Here is a 24,919-nt window from a genome sequence, read left to right on the forward strand (position 1 = left end):
TTTAACAATGGGCTCCAAATGGCCAGGACTTGATTATAACTGAGAGGCACCCTAATTTTTGCCCCCCCCTTCCCCCTTAGGACCAACCAGAGAAAGCTGAATTTTTACTGTAACCAAACACACGGGCTGTCTCGGTTCTCGTGAGCCCTCCGGCAGCTTTCCCACACCCACAGCCTGCAGTCAGGGCACCAACCCCTTTCCTTTTGCCCACTATAAAGCTGTCCCACTCCTCTGCCTGCCTTTGAGTCTCTGCCGAAATGCAAGTGATGGTGGCTGAGTTCCTTGCTATAGCAAGCCGCGAATAAATAGTCTTTGCTTGTTCTCATTGGGTGGTCTTTGTTTACTTCCACACACAAAACAGACATTCTTTTAAGTAAAAGTGATAAAGGAGAAACATTTCCATCTCACCAGGGGATCTAAAGGCCCACATGGACTGGATTTCCTTGGCTTGAGCATCCACTGTGTGCAAAACATGAGGTGCTGAGGGGGAAACGAAGATGAGGGCGGCATGGCTCCTGATAACTGCCCAGATGACCGTCACATGAGACAGAACTTGTCTCGTGTATTTGATGAAGATGGCTAAAGGTACGATGGGAATTAAGAGAGACACAGTGAGCACAGCTAACTTGAAGGATCAATAGAAACTGGATGGAGGTGTCCAACATTTAGAGCAAAAATACAGAGAAATATGGTTATTATATACTAATAAAAACTCACTACTTAAAATTAAATTTTGCATGTTGTCACACTCAGACCTTTAAAATATATAGGTAGGTGGATGGATGATAGCCAGATAGATGATACAGAGCTGAAGTCCTTTCCTCTTTCTCTAAGCCCCATTCCCCTCTTCCTCCACGAGGGCACCCTTATCATGAATTTGGAGCTTTTTCTGGAAGTGGTCTCGTATCCAGTCTTTGATGAATGGCTATGACTTTTGATAGGCAGGGCTGGGGGAAGGAAGACTTTCCAGGGAGAGTCTGACACAGGCAGAGGGCATAGAAGTGGGGAAGTGAAGGATGTACTGGGGCAAGTGCCTGTGTTTTTCTTTTGTCTGAAGCATCTAAACCAGTATAGGAAGGGGATGGTGGGCTGAGGCTGAGAGGATGACTTAGGGCTTGAACATGGAGGGACTGAACGCCAGTGGATAAGGCTGGTCTGCATTTGGGCTTCGGAGTAGAGGAGGAACGTGAGGTGGTGAAGAGTACCAAAGGCTGGAGATAGAGAGGCTGAATTAGAGACCACTGCTAGAACTTACAGGCTGGGAGCAGGGCTGGTGACAGACGAGTTGGGAAGGAGATCATGAGGGGCCCTGGGCAGGCCGAGGGTCAGATGACCGGAGGGAAGCTAGGAGGAGGGGCCCATTAACGAGTGGGAGTGAGTGTCCATGTGCAGGTGTATGTGTGTATGTGAGTGACTGTCTAGGCGTGTGTGAGGGAGCGAGCTCCATATGGGAACCCCAGGGGGCTGGACTCACACCTAGGGTGGAGGAGAGACGTCAAACCGTGACGGGCATCAGGGTAGATTGCATCTGCTAGTAGGTCGGAGCTGACTCCTTGAGCCAGGAGGAGATGTTTACAAACACGAGAAAAGATCTCGAAGAACACATCTCTGTGGACCGCCAACACCGAAGGATCAGAAGAGAGCTCAGAAAGGTGAAGAGGACCTGCCGAGGGATCCGAGGAACCAGTGGCCGGGGCTGGGAAGGGGCAGTGCCCAGCCCTAGGCAGGGGTGAAGGCCTCAAGAGAACTGGCCCGACGCGCTTCCTGCACCCCTCCTCGTTGCAGCATCACCCAGCAGCTGGTTAAAGGGGGCAAGCCACGTGGTGTCCAGGTTAGCGAGCAGGTGGGTACCTAGTACGCCTCAGGCCCCGCCCCCTCCCTCCTCTTGCGCGACGATTGGCCGAGGCTCCCCTTCTCGTTGCTATGACAGCCCCCGAAGGCTGCCATTGGCTTCTCCCTACGCCTTCCCGCCCCAGGCCCCGCCTCTCTCCCGTCCCAAGCGGCGATTGGTGGATGCATCCCGTTGCTATGACAGCATGCGATGGTTAACAGTGACTCCTACCCCCACCTTTCGGCTTCTACGCCCCAGTTGGGAGGAAGGCGGGCCTGGCCGCGTCTCCGTGGCGACGGCAGACGCGGTGCAGGCAGCTGGTACCTACTGACTAGAAAGGCTCAGGCGGCAGCCGGGATCCAGACTGGGGCGGGATCATGTCGGACCTGGGCTCGGAAGAGTTGGAGGAGGAGGGAGAGAAATATCTTGGGGTGAGATCTCCGGGTAAGGGGGGGGGGAGCTCCCAGGGGTGCGCGGACCCTTGGAAGCCGGTTTCGGAGAGTGGGGTGGCCTGGAGGCCAGCCACAGTCCCACTGGGAGGCCCAGCCAAGAGCAAGGACCACAGCGGGCGCTGCGTCCTGCAAGATGGCTGTGAAAGGTGAAACGTTATGACGTCCGCCTGCCGAATCCCTTCTCGCTCCCCCTCCAACAATTCCTCCTATCGTTAAAGGCAAAGATTTCCAAATCCAAGACTTTGGAAGCGTCCTCTTCCCTGCTGTCACCCTTCATCGAGGCAGTTTCCTTGGATGGCTGGGTCATCCCAAGCTACCATACTATTCTTGAATGTATTTTTGTATATTATTCTGAAACTATTTCTGTAATGGAGCCTGGCTCCTCAGGATTAAAGGAAGATGGAGGAAAGCTGTTTCCTGGCAGCCTTCAAGAAATGCTAAGGCGGTCCCAGGCTCAGCGAAGGCTTCCTGAAGTATCACCATACAGGCCTGTAATCACATGTGCTTTCTTCACTCTTGTTGGAAATGAGCCGGGTCGTTGGAAATATTTCCTGGTTTAGACAGCGGAGAGGAGGTAAGGGATGCACATTCAGTGATGTGAGCTGGGCTCCACGTGGGCATGTTTGTGCTGCCCGAAGCCAGAGGGTGACTGTTGCCTGGCTGGCAGGTCGGGAACCTCATCCGCTGTGTGTGTGCAGGGTACAGAGTTGAAATAGTTTCAGATTTACCTGAAAAATCTAGCAGCCCTGCTGAGATAAATGTGCTTGATCAGACCTTTTTTACTAGCTCTGCACACCCATCTTCCAGCTTCTGCCTGATTTGCTGTTCAAGACAAGCACCTCTGTGCACTGGAGCCACCTGGCCAGCAGGGAGCGGCGGAAGTGCCTGGGATGTACGCATCCCGGGACAGCCAGCAGCTAGTGCTAGAAGGCAGGACAAGCTGCAGTGATCTACACTCCAGAGCCCCCTGTGCGATGAGGCGGAGTCTGGGACATCACCCGACATCACCCATGCTTGGCAGCCGCCTCTTTCACGTCTCTTTTCGCACCCCCTTTGCTGGTTTCTTCTGGGAGCACTTAAAAAAAAATCTCTCTCCAAGGTCTGCTTCTGGGGAACCCAAGCTACACCACCTTCCCAGTAAGCTTTCTAGTTCATCCCCTCAAATGGCCCTACCGATCTGTAACTTTTTAGTGTCCATAATTTTCAGGTTCGATTCACAGTTGGGGTCCTTTGCAAGGGTTCTCTTCCTATTCAGGCACCCCAGCGTCTCAGTACTGGGTGTATCGAGAGGTCTTTGGGGTGGCAGGAGGAGCCTTCTGTACACTTTGACGTAGACTAACCCTGAAGCAAGTTTGTAAGGTTATAAAATTCTGCCTTATAATCTGAGCATGAATTTCTGAGCCAAACGGTGCTAGAAAAGCACAAGAACTGCAAAAATGTTTGTTTCTGAAGCCCTTGACTGAATGTGTCTGAGCTCACGTGTAATGTCTATCCAGACCCAGCGCCGTGTCAAGTCATTGCTCTATGCCATTTCATTTCATTGCTCCTCGCCATTTCATCATTGTTTGCACTCTACGCTCACGTATTAGGTGCTTGAGAAACGTTTATTTCATGAAGGATCGAGAAAATAGGGAAGCGACAAGCTTGTATTACGCTTTTTATTGATTTACTTTTAAGATAGATTAATTATCGATCTTAGCTATGAGGGTTTGAACCTTAAGTCTCTTGATAAGGAGTTTAAAAATAAGATAAACTAAATTGAGTTGGGAGACTCAAGTTGACAACTGAGCCCAGTTTATTCCTCAGCTCCCCCGCCCCTCTCCCACCATCCTTGAAGGTCAAAGCTGTCTTCAGGCCACAGGCACCCCAGGGATGATTTGCATTTTAAGTTCTGTATTATTGGAGGAAGGTGGGTTTAGGACACGTTCCACCCGCAAATGCTACTTCAAATGTGTTCCTATAAAGGACACAACTTGGTGCACCTCGCATTTTCCTCAAAATGGTCAGTTTTGTTGACGGTGTAAAGGATTATCATAATACATTGGAGGGAGAGAGTGAAAGTCCCACCATGGACAGGTGCCAGCTGTGTGACCCTGGACGGATGCTCCATGTCACCCAGGTGTGGTACCTACCTCACCTGTAAGACAAGGCCAAGGATTGGGAGGATGCAATGGAATACTATTTATAAAATGCCTAACACATAGTTAGTGCTTTTATTTATTTTATTCATTTTTTAAAAAATTTATTTTGGCTGCGCTGGGTCTTCGTTTCAGCACGTGGGATCTTCCTTGCAGCAGGCAGGATCTAGTCCCCCAACCAGGGTTCAAACCCGGGTCCGCTGCTTTGGGAGCGCAGAGTCTTACCCACTGGACCACCAGGGAGGTCCCTGGTTAGTGCTTAATAAATGGTAACTGTGATCATCTTGTTTTCTTCGGTCCAGGAATACGAAGGGGAGCGGAACGAGGCCGGTGAGCGGCATGGTCATGGGAAAGCGAGACTGCCCAACGGGGACACGTATGAAGGGAAATACGAATATGGTAAAAGGCACGGCCAGGTCAGAATCGGTGACTTGAGTGGGTGGTTTACCCAGTTTAAGACTCTGTTAGCAATGATTAAATTCAGGATTGATATGAATTATATAATCAATGTGTTTCAGGGGACCTACAAATTTAAAAGTGGTGCGCGGTACATTGGAGAATATGTTAAAAATAAAAAACACGGTCGAGGCACTTTTATCTATCCAGACGGATCAAGATATGAAGGTAAAGTATTACCACAAAGCAGACTTCCATGTTGTGGAGGACCTGGGGTTGCTGAGGCACACACGAAAGCTTCAAGTTCCCCAGTCATTCAACAAATACGATCTATGTTCCTGTGTTCACAGGGTTGATGCAGAAACCAGAGAGCCTTGTAATTAGTGAACGGATCCACAGGGGGACATGTGACTGTCCCTGTGGCCTGCACATTCCCTCCTGGGGGCCCATGCGCTGAGAGAGGCTGCTGGGCGAGCACGGACCTCGGGGGGTGGGTTGGACCCAGGTCAACTGGTGCTCAGTGGTAGAGTGTCCTTGGAGCTGCTCTTGCCGTCTTCCATTGCTGACCAGCCCCTCTTCTGATGAGCACGTTGTTGGTTTAGACGGTGGTTCCTTCACGGAAGGCTTCTGATCTGGGAGGCGTTCTGCCTCGTTAAAGTGGCGTCCTTACCTCTGCCGCAGTGCGTTACGTGCCAATGTTATGTGGCTCAGGAACTCTTGTCCCCTTATTTCCAAGAACCGCACTGCCGCCCCACCCACCATTGTCACCTGGTGTGACGACAGTGTGATGTCTCACCCCAAAGACTGGTGAAGGCCGTTCCTAACCCAGCGAGAGAGACGCGCGGGGGTGGGCTGTGAGCCTCGCCAACGGTGTGCAAAGGTTATGTTCTGGGCTGCTTTTCTGGGAAGTTATCTAGTTTTCATCAGATTTCCAAAAAGGTCTGTGAGCCCAACCCTGGAACTGGTGTGACAGTAGGTGTGAGCTGGTTCAGGGGACCCCTTCCCTCCCTGCCTCAGCCTTCTCCCCTGCAGTGCGAGGCTCAGAGGAGTGAACACACGTGAGATGCTCAGAACCAGACCTGACGGACCGTATGTGTTCAGTAAATGTCGGTGGGCCACAATGTAGCTTGTGCGATAGGAGCGCTTCTTACCACGGATTCCACCCTCTGAGGGTGTGGGCTGGAGCTGCGGGTCTGGTGGCCACATAAAACCAGAACCGAGGCATCCTCAAACAGGGCTTCTGCTGGAATCCGACACCTGGGTGGACAGCGTCACTGCTGTTCCTACTAGAGATGGAATTTCTCTTTGGTTTTGTTTCGTAAATCTTAGAAGCCTGGCTCCAGATGTAGGACCCATCTGCTTTTTAAATCAACTTGACACCATCTAATTTAGGATTTAATTCTTTCCAGATTCTGATGAACCTAATCTCATTATTGTCATTTTGATTTCAGCATAGATGTTAATCTACTTTGAACAACATATCTATTTATATGTATCATATATGTGATGTATGAGAAGATATATGCATATGTGGAGATACACATATACGCGCTCAGAGTAGGGGGTTGAAGGAATTTTTACTGTGAAGGTTATTAGCTAACATATAAAACGCCTTTGGAGGCAGTTGTAAGTTGTCGTGTCCCCTTATGGTTTTGTACCTTAATGGGTGCAGGGCGCAGTCACTGCCCAGGGATTTCCTCTCTGAGGTCGGAGGCTAAGTACTCATTTTAGCTCAGTAAGTCCACAGTCTTCCAGCCCAAAGCCCACGTTAACATGGGACTTCTTCGCCGCTGCTTTGGCCGAAAGGGGCGCAGACCGGCTCGCGGCCACTTGGCGAGGATGCTCCACACAGGTGTGCAGGGGGGGCGGCCCCAGGCGCGGGAGCAGGTGCGAGGTGGGAAACAGATGGAAATGCCGGCAAGTGGCTGAGAATAGACCACCAAGGCTCCAAGTTGTTGCTGGATCACTGAACGCACACGAGGCAGCAGGGGTGTGGAGCTGGGGCCACTGTCCATAGGGCAGCAAACCCTGGCTTGAAGCCTTGCTGTGCCGCCGGCCAAGTGGGAAAAAGCCGCTGTTAGCACATGCAGGGGACAGTGGCCCAGTACATACACCTGCCAGCCCGTCCCCCCAGAGGCCCGGCTCAGCCTTCCCCACTCCAGGTGTCCATCGGTCCGGCCGAGAGGCAGGGATGGAGGGGGGTCAGAGTGGGCAGGGACAGCGGTGAAGGGCGGAGCTGTTTCCTCCTGACCCCTGCTTTTGTGTGGCCCTTCCAGGGGAGTGGGCGGACGACCTGAGGCATGGCCACGGCGTGTACTACTACGTCAACAATGACAGCTACACCGGGGAGTGGTTTGCTCACCAAAGGTTCGGTTCTCCCCCTGGGCCCGCAGATCAGTTCTCGTCATGAGCACATGACGGTGACTAAGCAACAGAATCATGACTGGAGAGCCCACTGGCCAGCTCTGCCCCATGGTTCATGGCTTTAAGGCCAGCGTGGGGGCAACGTACTGCTGCGCGGCTGCAGGTTCCCGGGAACCTACCCAAGGGCCCCAGGCCACGGAGGGCACAGGAGAACCTTCTGGGCGCTGAGTTGCAGCTCCCAGGAGCCCTGCCTTTTCCACGAGCCAGCCAGCTGATAGGTAGGAGGCCGCCGCTGTCCAGCAGGGATGCCTGCTCTCAGCTGGGGCCACGAGCAGGCGGTGTGCTTCGATTGGGCCCAGATATAGAAGCCACTTGTGAGCCCACCTCAGCCTAGGCCCCCCTTGATTCAAATGTGTGTCTCAGGGCTTCCCTGGTGGCGCAGTGTTGAGAGTCCGCCTGCCGATGCAGGGGACACGGGTTTGTGCCCCGGTCCGGGAAGATCCCACATGCCGCGGAGCGGCTGGGCCCGTGAGCCATGGCCGCTGAGCCTGTGCATCCGGAGCCTGTGCTCCGCAACGGGAGAGGCCACATCAGTGAGAGGCCCACGTACCGCAAAAAAAAAAAAAAAACAAAAAAAAACAAATGTGTATCTCATAAACCTGGAAGGGTTTTCACTGCAACAGAACCGAGTGCATCGTGGTCCTCATCTTCACCAGGCACGGGCAAGGCACCTACTTCTACGCGGAGACGGGCAGCAAGTACGTGGGTACCTGGGTGAACGGCCAGCAGAAGGGCACGGCCGAGCTCATCCACCTGAACCACAGGTACCAGGGCAAGTTCTTGAACAAAAATGTAAGTCGACGGGCAGCGATGTTTGCCAATGAAATAAGCAGCACCCTCCTCCCCGAGCCTGCGTAAATGTGTGAGCAGAAAATAGGACAGACCCAGGCAAACCCTCCCACCCCCTCCCGATAGGGAAACAGGGCAGCTGTGCTGAGCTCCGAGCCTCACTGATACCCACAGAGGGCAGGGCGGGGGCGGGGGAAGCTCAGGCAGTTTCTCTGCATCTCAGTAACATCCATGCTCTCTCCCAGCAGCGGGAATCATTATAGCACTGGGGGCATCTTGACCTTGGTCTCATGAGTAAATCGGATATGAAATACGTATTTGTCTGCAACGACGGAGCATTTCCTGCAGTTGAGCCTGTGGGTGTTTTTGACTTTCTTTCCCCCGGGAGGCCCGCAGCCGGAGCTGCAGGGAGGAAGACCCACCAGGTCCTCCCTGGAGCCCCACGCCCACCCACCTGCTCCAGGTGGTGGTGGGACTGGAGGCCTTGGGTCTGAAGGTTTCCGGTTCGCAGTACCCGTGATGGGTCATTTCTGTTTGGAGGACTCTGTGGCCTTACCTGTCCTTGTTGCCCGAGCCCTGATGGGATGCAGAGAAACCCTGAATAATTTGAAACCTACCTACCACCCTGCATTTGCCATGTAGCCTTGATCAGGGGTTGAGCAGAAACTTTCCCCAAAGAAAGAGTTTGCTGAGCAAATGAAAGGTGTTAAGAGTTTGACAGAGGAACATCTAACTGATTTAATAGAGTAGCCTCAGACCCTTAAAACTCAGTTTTCATTTCCATATAATTCACACCCTAATTGCAGACTCTGCTTTTAGTCTTTGTAAGTGTAGGCACGTTCTCCTCAAATCTGTACATGGAATACGTCACTCCCAGCAAAATCTCATGAGATAGTTTTCGGCACACGGAGGTGGGTGGAAGAAAGAGAATTTGATACGAGTTAATTGGGAGGAACCAATGAATGCTGCGAACCTAGACTCATCTGAGGAGTAAGAGCAGAGTGGGGCTTTGTTCTGCTAGTTAGAAAAAGACTTTAAAGTCGTGCCAGAGCGTAGTTGCACCCGTGAAACGCCCAGACTCTGGATCCCACCTGCCCACCTCAAGCATCGCAAAGGCACAGACTTACACGTACAGCTTATACAGAGTTACAGCATGGGGATTTTAATTACATAAATAGAACCACACTATATCAGGACACAAAAATATACCCCCCCCCCCAAAAGCTATCTTTTTGTGTATTCAGAAGTTTTTATGTAGGTTAGTTACTGGAATTGCGAAATCTACAAGTATTGATACTTTAAATGATGATGACTACTCTAATTGTCCTGAAAAGCTAAGCCAGTTTATACTCTGGTCAGCAGGCTATGGGAGTCTCTTCATCACTTCTTCCATCAACATTGGATAGTATTAGTCTTTAACATTTTCTTTTCAAATCTGGTGGGTAAAAAATGTTATCTCATAGTTTTGATGTGGAATTCCCTGATTCTCGGTGAGGCCCAGCACCTTTACACACTTTTATTGCTGGTTTGACTTTCTTTCTTCAGACAATTACCTGTTCACATCCTTGCTGACAAGTTATGAAAACACACTATAAATCTTCGATAATGAAAACAGTGTGATACTAGGATAGAGAAATATAGATCAGTGAAGCAGGTTAGAGAGTCCACAGACAGATCGAAGTATATAAAATAATTTAGCACTTGAAAGGATGTCATTTCCAGTTAAAAGGCATGGTGGGGAGAAGTCAAGAAATGGTGCTGGGAGGGCTTCCCTGGTGGCGCAGTGGTTGAGAGTCCGCCTGCCGATGCAGGGGACCCAGGTTCGTGCCCCGGTCCGGGAGGGTCCCGCATGCCTTGGAGCGGCTGGGCCCGTGAGCCATGGCCGCTGAGCCTGCGCGTCCGGAGCCTGTGCTCCGCAACGGGAGAGGCCACAGCAGGGAGAGGCCCGCGTACCGCAAAAAAAAAAAAAAAAAAGAAATGGTGCTAGGACAGCTTGATGACCATTTGGGAGAAAAAATAAAACGAAAGTTTGTCCTCCAGCATGTAGAGGAAGATACTTACTAGAAGAAATAAAGATTTAAATGCAAACAAGAAAGTCACAGATAGAAGAATAAGTATTTATGACCTTTGGATTGAGGAAGAGGACTTTCTATACACAAATAGAAAGGAAAACCCAAAAGGTTTCACTTGATAAAAATAAGCCAGTATAGATTAGAGAGTACCATAAAGAAAATGTAAAAGCTATCTGACAAAAGGGGTCGGGATATTTGTAACATTTAATTTGTAAAGCACTTAATCAACGTGATTTAAATTTCGAAAATGTTGAAAAAAATTCAACCTTGCTAATAACTTAAAAGGTGTGACTTCAAAGGATGAGGTCCTGTTTTTACATGTATATAAAAAATGTAAAAGTATAACAAATGTTAAGCCCAGAAAAAATAAGGGTTTGCGGACGAGAGGCTCTTAAGTGCTGTTGTGGGAAAGAAAATTATTAGAGCCTTATTCTGGTTTTAAATATATATATATATAAATATATATATATATATATATAAACACATACTTTTATCCAGAAATTCAACTTCTGAAAATTTACCCCGAGGAAAATGCCACGGGTGGACCTAAAGATTTAACTCAGAATATGTTCACCATAGCATTTTTTGCCAAAGTATCAGCATACCAAATGTCAACAATAGTAGGTGAGTAAAACAGATTATGATTCTTTGATGAAATAACATACCAGGTTGACAACTGATGTTATGGAAGAATATCTGTGATATGGGAGGTCATTCATGCCCTATTTCTAAGTAAAGATAGAATAAGAGTCAGCACGTGTAGTTACGGTCAGATTTTTATTTTAAAAAAAAATCTCTGTATTAGAAATAAGGTTACAGAGACTACATCAAAATATTAGTAGTTCTAACACAATATTGTATATTTAGATAAAATTAAAAAATATCAATAGTACTATTTTTAGCTAGTTTGTGTGGGTCAACTAAGTGAAATTTTTGTCATAAATACATTACTTTTATAAAGAGATAAAATGTAGTTAAAGTTTTTTTTTAAAACAAACAAAAGGGGGCGTTATACTTTGCATTCCATTAGCCATTAGTTCACAAAAGCATCTTTAATCCATACTGAATTTTCCCCAGTTCCATGATTTGGGGTAGGTTTTATGAAAGTCACATTTATAAAGCATTTTGTACTTTCTACTGGGTGTTGACGCTCAAGAGTGAAGTATTTCTTGGTTTCTCTTTGCTCGTAGCCCATTGGCCCTGGAAAGTACGTGTTTGATATTGGCTGTGAACAGCACGGGGAATATCGCTTAACAGATGTGGTAGGTTGCAGAGTCTATATCACTCCTGCGTTCATAGGCAAACGAGCTGCTTGGTGATACGGATCCTACAGATCTGCGTGGGGACCAATTGCCCTAAGGGAGTATAGGAAAGGGGATTGGGCAGAAGGGGAAGCTGGGTTCTGACGGGACCCCATGGGAGCTCTGAAATGGGATGACCCTTCAAAGTGTCCTGAATGGAGGCCAGGACCTGTGACCCACGTGTGGACCAGTCACCGGCTGTGGGCTGCCCATGGACAGGGGCATGAAACCTGGACAATGTGGCCTCCTTTGATGGAGGGCAGTTCCTGGGAGGAACTCTGTTATGAGCAACCAGCTGCCAACACGGCCAGCAGCTGGAGGAGTGAGCGCCTGAAGCGGGGGTGGGGTGGGTGGGGGGGGATCACATGATCACACAGGAGTCAATGAGAGAGCAGACACCCTTGGGGCGGTTCTCAAAGCACAGTCCCTGCTGCAGCTCTGGCCCTACCTGGGAATCTGTTTGAAATGAGTTTTGGGCCCCACCCCATTCTTCCTGAATCAGAAACTCAGGCTGGGGCCAGCGATCTGGACTTCAACAACCCCTCCACGGGATTCTGGTGCAGTTCAAGTTTGAGCACCACTGTCCTGGAGAAACTCAGACATTTGGACATGGAGGAATACAGTGCATTTCTGAGTGACTCAACGGAAGTAATAGGCAGGGGTCTGTCACTCTTTGTCACAGGTATTATCATCTTTGCGACAGTGAAGTTTTCCATATTTATAGATTGATGTTCAATCTTTGGAGTTTTGTGATAGTTACAAAACTGAGACGTAGACCAATATGCTTGGTAAGATTGCCACGTGTTGGCTGTTAACCTTTGTTGGAATTATTCATTATTGTAAATTATTCCACGTTTGGAGCTGATGAACTTTGTCTACTTCCACTGCATTTTATTTTTCTCTCCATAACCCTTGAGACGAGAGCTTCAGGGTTTATGCCCTTCCGTGTCATTCCATGGATGTCCTTGTGTGTTTTTAGGCTTTTTCTTACAGTGATGTTGATACCGAAACGTGGCCTCTGTACACCTGTGCTGAATCAAATCTCAGAGACAGAGTTTTGGGTGAAGCAGAAAAGAACAGCTTTATTTCTTTGCCAGGCAAAGGGGGACACAGTGGGCTCATGCCCTCAAAACTGTGTGTCCCAACCTGGTGGAATTTGGTGAGGAGTTTCATAGCAATGGTTCAAGGGTGGGGTTGCTGATAAGGATTAGGGTGTGTGCAGGGCCTGCGCTCCTTTAATCTGGCCTCAGGGGGTCTCTTGATGAGCTTCTCAAGGTTATCAAACTGTGACCTTCTCTCTGGAATGAACAATGTTTCGTCAAGTAGTGATGAAACATTCCAGTTTCATCAAATGCACATCTTCAAATGAACATCTTCCATTTCTTGGGGGTTGTAGTTCTGCAGAAGAGCTCAGAGACATTGTTTTGTGTGTCCCTTGAGGCAGAACGAGGACCCTGCCCCAAGGCTGCACCACTGTTTCTTGGTTCCTCCCCTCTTATCTCTGCATCCCCTCCCTTTCCTGATTAGTAACCGCTTGAACCTGCCCTTTGGAACTCAGGGAAGGTCATGGAGGCTGGGGCCTATTCCCTAAAACAAGAAACGGGGGACACAAAGGCTTTGGTGTCCAGGAGCCCCACGAGGTCCTGCTCAGTTTCAGTGTTCGTTTTGTTACGTTTAAAGAATCTTAGAGCTGAAATGTGGCTGAGCGGCTGCAAAGGGCGCTTAGTCCTGGTCATTTCTTAACTGGGAAGCGTTACGCCTTTTGTGCCGTCAGCGGAATGAGTACAGGAACTGCGTTGCCCTCACCTTCGTGTCTCATCCTCGTTCTTTCAAGATTCATTTTCAGCCCTTGGACTATACTACGGAGAGTTGGCAATTATGCTGATCACTGAATCCTGTTATAAAAATGCCCCAATGCAATTCAATTCAAAACCTGTCCCGTCTCCCCTCACTTTAAATGTCCCATGCATGTTGGTCAAGTTACATTTTTTAACTTAGGAAAGAGGAGAAGAGGATGAGGAGGAGACACCGGTAACTGTCGTTCCAAAATGGAAAGTGACCAAAATCACAGAATTGGCCTTGTGGACCCCGCCCCACCCCCAGGAGCAGCCCGCTGCTGCGGATGGACCAAGCCAGGGCGAGGCCCCAGGAGCTGAGGGTATATGGAGGCCCTGGGGGGCAGATGGAGTAGGGCTCCCCGGGAAGCAGGCTCTGAGTCCCTCCCCTTGGTCAGTGATTGGGTGGGTGTGACCTGGGCAAGGCTCCGACAGCAGCCGGGATGACAGGTCCTTCCTAAACGGGATCTGGACAGTGTTTCTCTGTGACCCTCGCTGGGGGCTTCCTAAGAAGTCCTCAGGGGGCTGTGGAGTGTCGAAGGTAGGTTACACTGGGCAGGAGCCCTTCTGTTGCAAGTGATTGAAGACCAGTTCCAATTGGCCTAAGTGGAAAAATACTGATACCAATTCATTGGTTCATACAACTGGAGCGGTGGGGGGGGGGGGGGGGAGAGCCTCAGGTGTGGCTGGATCAGGGCTCCGCGCCCGGATGTCCTCTCTCCTGTGCACTGGCTCTGCTTGCCAGCATCCTCTTCCCTTTGGCGACCAAAGCTCAGTGACTTTATCAGATTGCCACCCAATCCGCTCAAGAACCCTAGGGAACAAAGAGCTTCTCTCTCCAAATGCTCATCAAAACCCTTGGGATATATATTGTATACTTAAAATAAAAAGCCCTTGGGAATTAGCACTTCAGAGCAGTGATGCCCATCCCTGAGCCTATCACTGTGATGGGGATGAGGGAGCAGATGCCAGGCCTGGGTGGAGCTGTGACTCTGAGTTAGGGGGTGGTCCCCTGATGGAGAAGCGGGCACTGCTGTCAGCAGGGTGGGTGTGGCAAGGCGTCTGCTGATACCGGTTCCCTTTGTTCCATCTCAGACGGGGGAGAGCCGGTGGAGGAGGTCCAGCCTCTGACCGACGACATGTCAGAGGGGGAATTAGATTCAGTGCATCCTGGAGAGGAGGAGGGAGACGCCAGCAGGGAGGACGGAGAGGAATTCCACTACGACAGCTTAGAGCAGGGTGAGCCTGCGCTCTGGGGGCCAGGAGGGCGGGAGGGAAGGAGGCACCAGGCATGCCGGGGTGGGCGCAGGGTTTTCTCTGCCTTTGACCGAGGCCGTCCTTGGGCCAGGCCTGAGGGATGGGACATCTCAGAGGACCTGCCCTGGGAATGTCGCTCCTTCTTAGGTGTCCTGGTAGGGACAGCCGTGCGGTGCATGTTCTCTCTAACTGGGTCCTTGCTAATCTGCATTTCAGCAATACGGCATGCCTCGGGCTGCAGGTCCCAGTCGATTGATCCCACGGCTTCACTTTACTACATGCTTTTCACCTTTATAACGCTTTATAATAATGCACGTATAATAATATACAGCAAACACCTTCAAAATTTAAACCCTTTTACCATTTAATTTTTCAGCATTAATACACAAATGCTCTTACGGGGGTGTGGGAGGAGGGTGGGAAGCGTGGAGTACAGCTCCCACAGAGATCAGAGTTTCAACAGTGTTACTTATAAATTATAGTCCAGCAATTTTATTCACTGATGAGTGCGCGCACGCAAAAGATAATGCTGGACCTTACTCTCACTTACATGGATGTTCTTTGTCTTAGCATTTACTCTGAATAAACCTTTTGCTTAGTTTATTACTGGTACCAAAAGAAAAACTATAAAAGCCTGTATAAGATAAAATTTAACGTTCCATGATTTTGCCTGATAAATAGAAATGTTTAATATTCATAATACCTATTGCAAAAGATCTGCTAGCACATCATGCATTTTTAAATAGAAAAAAGGTAACACACTCACATTTCCTTTTTCTTCCCAGGAAACGTTAATTTTGAAGAAGAGGAAGCCAGACAGCCAGAGCTGCTGGATTAAGATGAAGCAAAAGCCCGAGTGGTAGGAGGTTGAGTCTTAAAGATGCTTCTGTTACCAGGGTAGTTATTACTCATCTATCACTAATCTTTCTTACTTAGTTGTTTGTTAAGATGTTTTACAGTTGCAAATAAATTTCTTCATTATCCTTTGTTTATGAAATAGCCTCTGCTTCCAGTTCTTTAAAAGTTACCTGGTTGGGGCTTCCCTGGTTCCACAGTGGTAAAGAATCTGCCTGCCAATGCAGGGGACATGGGTTTGAGCCCTTGTCCAGGAAGATCCCACATGCTGCCGAGCAACTAAGCCTGTGCACCACAACTACGGAGCCTGTGTGCCACAATTAATGAAGCCCGCGTGCCTAGAGCCCGTGCTCCGCAACAAGAGAAGCCACCAGCCCCTGCTAGCCGCAACTAGAGAAAGGCCGTGTGCAGCAATGAAGACCCAACGCAGCCAACAAAAAAAGTTACCAGGTTATTTTGCCATGATTTTTTTTTAGTGCTGTTTTCTCCTAGGAGAAAGAAAAACATCATATGACTGTAACTCTGCTGAAGATGGTTAATGGAAATGGATTCTGGCTAAGTTAGCTGAGTGACTAGATAGTGAAGTCCCTCTCTCAAATTACCCTCAAGCGAGCCAGGAAAACTAGAAAATAAGAATTCCTGTGTGCAATGCTCATAAAACGCAACGTAACAAATACATGTCAGGCTTGGGTAAGAAACCCTCAGGTGCCGCCGGAGGGGGCGCTCCCATCCGTTCTGCGTCTTCGGCATCTCGGGGTGGGCTTTGGGGCTCCCTGCCGGGAGGTCCCCGCAAAAGGCTGAGCGGCAGGGCTGACCGCAGAGATGGCTTTGGCCTGTGTGCACGCCCTTCAGGCCTCCTGGTGGGCTGGGGGCTGACGCCTCCGTCGCATCCAAGTTCCTCGAGTGCGGGCCCACCTTGTTTTATTGTGTTTTGCTTTATTGCATTTTGCAGACACTGGTTTTTTTTACAGATTGAAGGTTGGGGCAACCCTGTGTCGAGCAAGTCTATTGGCACCATCTTTCCAAGAGCATTTGCTCACTTCACGTCTCTGGGTCACATTTTGGTAATTCTCACAATATTTCCAACTTTTTCATTAGTTTTATATTTGTGGTGGTGATCTGATCTGTGATCTTTTTTTTAAATTTATTTTTATTGATTTATTTTTGCTGTGTTGGGTCTTCGTTTCTGTGCGAGGACTTTCTCTAGTTGCGGCAAGCGGGGGCCACTCCTCATCGCGATGCGCGGGCCTCTTCACTATCGCGGCCTCTCTTGTTGCGGAGCACAGGCTCCAGACGCGCAGGCTCAGTAGTTGTGGCTCACGGGCCCAGTTGCTCCGCGGCATGTGGGATCCTCCCAGACCAGGGCTCGAACCCGTGTCCCCTGCATTAGCAGGCGGATTCTCAGCCACTGCGCCACCAGGGAAGCCCCTGTGATCTTTTTTTTTTTTTAAATGAAGTAGAGTTGATGTACAATATCGTGTCAGTTTCAGGGGTACAGCAAAGTGATTCAGATATATATATATATATACATATATATATATATATATATAACAAAATATTGAGTGTAGTTCCCTGTGCTGTACAGTAGGTCCTTGTTGGTTACCTATTTTATATATAGCAGTGTGTATCTGCTAAGCCCAAACTCCTAATTTATCCCTCCCCCGACCTTTCCCCTTTGGCAACCATAAGTTTGTTTTGTATGTCCGTGAGGAGTCTGTTTCTGTTTTCTAAATAAATTCATTTTTATCTTATTTTTTTGGATTCCACAGATAAGCGATATCATATGATATTTGTCTTTCTCTGTCTGTCTTACTTCACTTAGTATGATGAGCTCTAGGTCCATCCATTGCTACCAATGGCATGATTTCATTCTTTTTTTATGGCTGAGTGATAATTCCAGTGATCAGTGATCTTTGACATGACTATTGCCATTGTTTTGGGACACCATGAGCTGCCCCCATATAAGATGGCCAACTAAATGGATCAATGTTGTGTGTGTTCTGACTGCTCCACTGACCGGCTGTTGTCCCATCTCTCCCTCTCTTTGGGCCTCCCTGTTCCCTGAGACACAACAATATTGAAATTAGGCCATTGAATAACCCTACAGTGACCTCTAAATGTTCAAGAGAAGTAAGAGTCACATGTCTCTCCCTTTAAATCAAAAGCTAGAAATGATGACGCTTAGTGAGGAAGCCATGTTGAAAGCCTAGACAGGCCAAAAGCGAGATCTCTTGCACCAAACAGCCAAGTTGTGGATGCAAAGGAAAAGTTCTTGGAGGAGATTGAAAGCGCTGCCCCAGTGAACACACGAATGATGAGAAAGTGAGACAGCTTTATCGCCGGTATGGAGAAAGTTTTACTTGTCTGGATAGAAGATCAAAGGAGCCACAATATTCCCTTAAGCCAGAGCCTAACCAAGAGCCAGCCCCTAACTCTCTTCAATTCTGTGAAGGCTAAAAGAGGTGAGGAAGCTGCAGAGGAAAAGTTTGAAGCCAGCAGAGGTTGGTTCATGAGGTTTAAGGAAGAAGCCATCTCCTGACATAGAAGTAGGAGATAAAGCAGCAAGTGCTGATGTGGAAGCTGCAGCACATTATCCAGAAGGTCTAGCTAAGTAATTAATGAAGGTGGCTACATCTGTTATCCAGCGTAGACAAAACAGCCTGCATTGGAAGAAGATGCCATCTAGGAGTTTCATAGCTAGAGAGGAGAAGTCAGTGACTGGCTTCAAAGCTTCAGAGGACAGGCTGACTCTCTCATTAGGGGCTAATGCAGTTAGTGACTTGCAGTTGAAGCCATTGCTCGTTTAACATTCTGAAAATCCTAAGACCCTTAAGAATTATGCTAAGTCTACTCTGCCTGTGCTCTGTAAATGCAATGACAAGACCTGGATGACAGCACATATGTTTACAACATGGGTTACTGAATATTTTAAGCCCACTGTTGAGACCTACTGCTCGGAGAAAAAGATTCCTTTCAAAATATTACTGCTCATTGACAAGGCACCTGGTCACCCGAGAGCTCTGATGGAGATGTACAGTGAGGTTAGTGTTGTTTTCATGACTACTAACACAACATCCACTCTGCAGTCCATGGATTAAGGAGTAATTTCAGCTTTCAAGTCTTGCTATTTAAGAAATACATTTCGGAAGGCTGTAGTTGCCATAGATGATAGTTCCCCTGATGGATCTGGGCAAAGTAAGTCGAAAACCTCCTGGAAAGGGTTCACCATTCTAGATGCCATTCATAACATTCGTGATTCATGGGAAGAGATCAAAGCATCAACATTAACAGGAGTTTGGAAGAAGTTGATTCCAGCCCTCATGGATGACTTTGAGGGCTTCAAGACCTCATGGAGGAAGTAACTGCAGATGTGGTGGAAACAGCAAGAGAAGTAGAATTAGAAGTGGAGTCTGAAGATGGGACTGAATTGCTGCAATTTCATGATAGAACTTAATCGATTGAGGAGTTGCTTCTTATGGATGAGCAAAGAAAGTGGTTCCTTGAGATGGAATCTTACTCCTGGTGAAGATGCTGTGCAGACTGTTGAAACGACAACAAAGGATTTAGAATGTTACATAAACTTAGCTGATAAGGCAGCTGCAGGATTTGAGGGGATTGACTCCAACCTTGAAAGAAGTTCTACTGCGGGCAAAATGCTATCACACAGCACTGCTGCTACAGAGAAATCATTCGTGAAAGGAAGAGTCCATTGACGTGGCAAACTTCATTGGGGTCTTCTTTTAAAAACTGCCACAGCTGCTCCAAACTTCAGCAGCCACCACCCCGACCAGCCAGCAGCCGTCAACATCCAAGAAAGACCCTCCACCAGCAGCAAGATTTTGACTCGTGGAAGCCTCAGATGACGGTTAGCCATTTTTAGCAATAAAATATTTTAAAATTAAGGTATGTACACTGATTTTTATTTTTAAAAGATTTTATAGGAGTAGAGTTGATATACAATGTTGTGTTCGTTTCTGCTGTACAGCAAAGTGAGTCAGTTATACACATACATGTATCCACTCTTTTTTATATGCTTTTCCCATATAGCTCATTACAGAGTATGGAGTAGAGTTCCCTGTGCTCTACATGGTTCCCTGTGCTATAATCGGCCTCCTTATTAGTTGTCTGTTTTATATGTAGTGGTGTGTATATGTCAATCCCAACCTCCCAATTTATCCCTCCCTGCCCCTCTCCCCCACCTTCCCCCCAGTAACCATACGTTTGTTTTTCACCTCTGTGACTCTATTTCTGTTCTGTAAATAAGTTCATTTGTACCAGTTTTTTTCGATTCCAGATAAAAACATATCATATTTGTCTTTCTCTGTCTGGCTTACTTCACTCAGTATGACAATCTCTAGGTCCATCCATGTTGCTGCAAACGGCGTTATTCGTTCTTTTTTTATGGCTGAGTAATATTCCGTTGTATGTATGTACCACATCTTCTTTATCCATTCCTCTGTTGATGGGACATTTAGTTTGCTTCCATGTCCAGGCTATTGTAAATAGTGCTGCAGTGAACACTGGGGTGCATGTATCTTCTCAAATTATGGTTTTCTCTGGATATACGCCCAGGTGTGGGATTGCTAATTTTAGTTTTCTAAGGAAACTCCGTACTGTTCTCCATAATGTTTGTACCAATTTACATTCTCACCAACATAAATTGTTTTTCTAGGGCTACTGCACACTTAATAGACTGCAGTATAGTGTAAACGTAACTTTTATATACACAGGGAACCAAAAAATTCACGTGACTAGCTTTACCTCGATGTTGCTTTATTGCTGTCATCTGGAACCAGACCTGCAGTCTCTCTGAGGTCTGCCTGCGTTGGTCCCTCCTGGCCCCGCCTTTCTCTCCCAGCACCAGTTCAGGCCCCACTGCTCTGAAATCATGAACTCCGGAGGAGCCCCCGCCTCCCATTTCTCCAGCTCGGCTTCACCCATCCTCCCCTGTTCCCAGAGTCACTCAGAGGGCAAGGGTCTCCAGTTCACCCCAAAATGTCCTTGGGAGCCGGTCTGCCCAGCCCCAGGTCACGCACTGCATCTGGTGGTTATGCCCCTGAACGTGGGGCCTCTGTAAGAAACAGCACACAGCACTATGGATATAAAGTTACATGAAGCAAATATTTATTCAGAATGAGAAATTTCAAAATGATTGTAAGCTAAAAGGTGACAAATCCATATATAGCACAACTAGAAAACTGTCAGACTACTGCTACTAATTCATTGCCTAATACAATGCTCTAGTATTTCTTTTCCTGCAATTTTTTCGCCGGCATGTTCTTTGATTGCCTCTTCTTACGACAGTAATTTTGTAAGGTTTTCTATAGGGACATTAGCAAGAAAATTAGTTGTTTCTTGAGCGTGGTTTATGAAATACCAATGGTCGAGGGGCACAAAACGCTTATCTTCCCCTGCGGGCATGTTGCTACTCACAAAATTGCCCCAGCTTGGCATTTCAAACAAGCACTGTGATAAACCCCACTGCGTGTGAGTCCCTCAAAAATTGTATACGCTGCGATTAACATACATACACTACTATATACAAAATAGGTAGACAGCCAGGACCTACTGTATAGCACAGGGAACCATAGTCAATATTTTGTAATAACCTACAAAGGAGAAGAATCTGAAAAAGAATATATATATCTATATATCTATATATCTATATATATATCACTGAGTCAGTTTGCTGTATACTTGAAACTAGCACAACATTGTAAATTACCAATACTTCAATAAAAAAAAAAAAAGAAAAAAATTGTATACGTTGTATCATCATGTTCCCCACAGGAGATACTCTGCTTTGATCTGGCATCAGTAGTAACCTCCCTTACAGCTTTGCACATCTGATGATTGAAATACTTTCCCATAGCCTGGAGCCTGTACTCCTTCTCCACTCCCACATCTATGGTGCTGGACTCACCAGACAAGTTCAGACTGAGACTTGACCTTTGACCCCACACCCTGGGGTGTCAGAAGCCTGGGTAAGTTATCCAAATGGCTGGCAGGAGTGTTTCTGGAAGCTTTTCCAGAACAGCTAGCAATGACAGAACTACACGTGGAAGTTACTGCAAGCCTGTCACACACAGATACATGTATTCTACCAAACCCAAACTCCTAAGTCTATCCTCAGTTCAGCTCACTCAATGCTCCCTTAAATGGATTCTAAAAATGCCCCTGATTGTTCAAGTGACCCCATCGTGGTGAGGACGTGTCTGAATGAGCCGGGAGAAAAGAGACAGAGGACGCAGGTGATTATGGTTAAAATACTTCGCTTCCGCAACTACACAAAAAAAGTCACCACATGAATGCACAGTCAGGGTCTTGGAAGGGCCCAGGTTGGTGAGCTGAAGTCACGATAAATCCCCTCTGCCCTTCACACTCTATTTTGTACAGTCCCTCTCACATCGCTGGGGTTTTCTGGTTTTGTTTTTTATAATGTTTTTTTAGCAACACTGGTTTTGAAGAAACTGAGCCACTCCCTGGCAGAATATCTGACCTTCTCCATGTGTCTGGATTCTCTTAGCTTGTTCTTCTGTCCCCATATTCCTTATGTTCTAGAAGTTACAGCTAAAGGCGTGATGATTCACCGTTTGTGGTCGTGTGTACTCCCCACCTCATTAAGCAGAAGGTGTGGTGAACCTGGCTGACCCGCCGTCATGGTTGACCCTGGTCCAGCACAGTGGCCGATACCCCTCTGGTCCCCTTTGCTGCTCAGTTGTGTGCCAGGTGTGATTCTGGCTCTGTGTGCCCGTCCAATTCCCCACAGTCACTTACCTGACAGTTTCAACACCAGTGGATAACCTTTGTCTGAGTTAATTTCATTATTGTCTTGGTTTCCTAGGGCTGCTGTACAAATTACCACAAACTGGGTGGCTCTAAACAGCTAAAACTTATTCTCCCACAGTTCTGGAGGCCAGACATTCAAAACTGAGGTCTCGGCAGGGCCGTGCTCCCTCAGAGGCCCCGGGGGAGGGTCCTTCCTGCCGCTCAAGCTTCTGGTGGCTCCCACGTCCCTTGACTCGTGGCCACGTCACCGCGTCGATGCCTCCTTTCACATCTGTATCAAACCTCGCTCTGTCTCTCTTACAAGGACACGTGTGATTAGGTTTAGAGCTCTCCTGGATGATCTAGGATAATCCCCAAATCTTTAATCACATCTGCAGAGATCCTTTTTCCGAATGAGGTAACATTCACAGGTTCCAGGGTTTAGGACCTGCTATCTTTGGGGCCACCATTCAGCCCACTAAAATTACGGTTTAAAAAAATGGTTTTTCTAACTACCGTTCCTTCTGCATTTATCAGGCTGTAAAATGTGCATTTATTTGGTTCCCATGAAATACAGTCCTCCTGGGAAGGCAGGGTAAATACTTAATTCCTTCCTTTGAATTACCAATGTTAAAAGCAAGACATTAGTTCAATAAATGCTTCAAAAGGTAACAGATTAGTTTGTTCTGGACCTCTCTTTTTTAAGCAGTCATCATGGACTCCTGGATTTTCATGGACTCCATGTGTTTTAATCCACTACAATTCTTATTCTTTATCGTGCTGAAACAGACACAACTTTGGCCAGTGTTAGCCCTTCATGCTGGCTTCTGGTCCTTTGGGCACAACTCTGTTAGCCCTTGAAAATTTCATTACATCTTCCTCAGTGTTTTTATAATTTATTTTTATGTATTTTCAAATTTACAAAAACATTGCAAGAATAGTAAAAGGAACTCCCCTATCCTCCTTAACCAGGCTCAGCAATGACTTAATTACTTACATCTTTGCCCCATTTGCTTTAGAGACAGAAAAAGAGAATAGTATGTGTAGTATCTATATAGTATCTATACTATATATACTATAGTATAGTATATATACTATAGATATACTATATATACTATAGTATAGTATATATACTATAGATATGCTATATATATCTATACACATACTATTTCATATATATATACACACTATTATATATAGTATATATAGTATATATTATATACTATAATAGTATATTAATAATATAATAGTATATTATATACTATTATTTGTATATATATATATGTATGTATACTATATACATGTGTATATAGTATATATACATATATAGTATATATATACACTATTTCTTCAGAACCATTTGAATGTAAGATATGTCTAAGTTTTTCAGTGTATTTTTTAGAAACAAGGATATTCTCTTACATAACCACAGTAGAATTATCCAAATCAGGAAACTTCACCTTGATGTAATTTGGTATGATTCCCCCAATCCCCACTCCTTATGTAAATTTCATCAATTTTCCCCTTAATGTCCTTTTTAGCTAATATTAACGACTCAGCATTTATTCGTGTGCTTATTGGATATTCACATAACATTCTTTGTGAAATGTTTGTTCAATATTTTTTCTAGTTTTTAACTGGCTTGTCTTATTTTTTGATTTGTGGAAGTTCTTGATCTCTTCCGGATGTAATTCCTTTATCAGACACGCGTTTGCTTTCCGTCTGTGGCTGGCCTCTTTTCTTTTTATTTTTTTCTGTACGCGGTCCTCTCACTGTTGTGGCCTCTCCCGTTGCAGAGCACAGGCTCCAGACGCATAGGCTCAGTGGCCATGGCTCACGGGCCCAGTGGCTCCGCGGCATGTGGGATCTTCCCGGACCGGGGCACGAACCCGTGTCCCCTGCATTGGCAGGCGGACTCTCAACCACTGCGCCACCAGGGAGGCCCTGCCTCTTTTCTTGACAGTGTCCTTGACAAGAAGAAGTTTGAAATTCTGATGATCTAATTTGGGCAGATTTATCCACAGAAGTTGAGGCTCCTCCTTTCTGGCTTTTTCTGCTCCTGGATTTTCTGCTCACTTTCCAGCAGCTGTGGTGGCCCTGAGCCCGGTCCTCTAGCTCTTCAGATCAGAGAGGTGCCCTTTTCTATGGGCATCTAGTCACTCTGTGTGGCTACCACTGCCCCAGGCTAAAGTTATAATCATGGAAGCTCACCCTTACATCTCCTCTCCAGGTGTCAGCTCTCTGTCAGGTCCTGGCCAGTTTTTGTTCACTCCATTGGCATCAGATAGTTGTTTGGTGACTTCTCCAGAGTTTATCTCCTGTTATCTGCGGGAGGGCTAGGTCTGAAGGAGCTTACTGAATTTGGAACCTTCAGTGCGTAATGCTGGGTAGAGGAGAGTTTTGTTCACCGAATGTCTTTACCATAAATGAAATGAGTAAGACATTCATCTTGATCTCAAGATGTGAGTGATTCATATTTCAGGATTTCTGACACCCGGGGCTGTCCCCGGCCTCGGCCAGCTCCGTGGGTTCTGGCGTCCTGGGCCTCGACCCAGGGCACCTCCTCAGAGCTGCCCCCTCTGCTGGAGCCCATCCCGGGGCCCTTCCCTGCATAATTGCCTTCCCGAGTGAGGTGTCTGGGAGCCCACCTCAGAGAAGCCCCTCCACTCTACCCATTCTTCTCTCCGCCAGCCCAGAAGGGTGGTGTGGATGCTGGCTCACCCCTCCTCTCCAGCCGGGGGTCCAGCTTCCTGGGCTCTCCTGCCAGGTGCCTGCACACTGGTTCTTGGTTGGTGATTTGG

The 24,919-nt window shown here is 47.2% G+C and overlaps 1 protein-coding gene across 1 annotated transcript; it reads left to right on the forward strand.

The window, feature by feature from the left end:
- Positions 1-2,208: 2,208 nt before the first annotated feature.
- RSPH1 (radial spoke head component 1) lies at positions 2,209-15,333 on the forward strand (the record flags this gene model as incomplete). The annotated part of the gene is made up of 9 exons (XM_082840412.1): positions 2,209-2,262; positions 4,724-4,837; positions 4,940-5,045; positions 7,094-7,184; positions 7,898-8,033; positions 11,293-11,364; positions 13,402-13,561; positions 14,334-14,477; positions 15,281-15,333. 9 exons carry the CDS (start codon positions 2,209-2,211, stop codon positions 15,331-15,333), a joined length of 930 nt encoding a protein of 309 aa, XP_082696538.1.
- Positions 15,334-24,919: the final 9,586 nt, after the last annotated feature.

The sequence above is a fragment of the Leucopleurus acutus genome, assembly GCF_964270905.1.
Source record: "Leucopleurus acutus genome assembly, chromosome: 5".
NCBI classification, from domain to species: domain Eukaryota; kingdom Metazoa; phylum Chordata; class Mammalia; order Artiodactyla; family Delphinidae; genus Leucopleurus; species Leucopleurus acutus.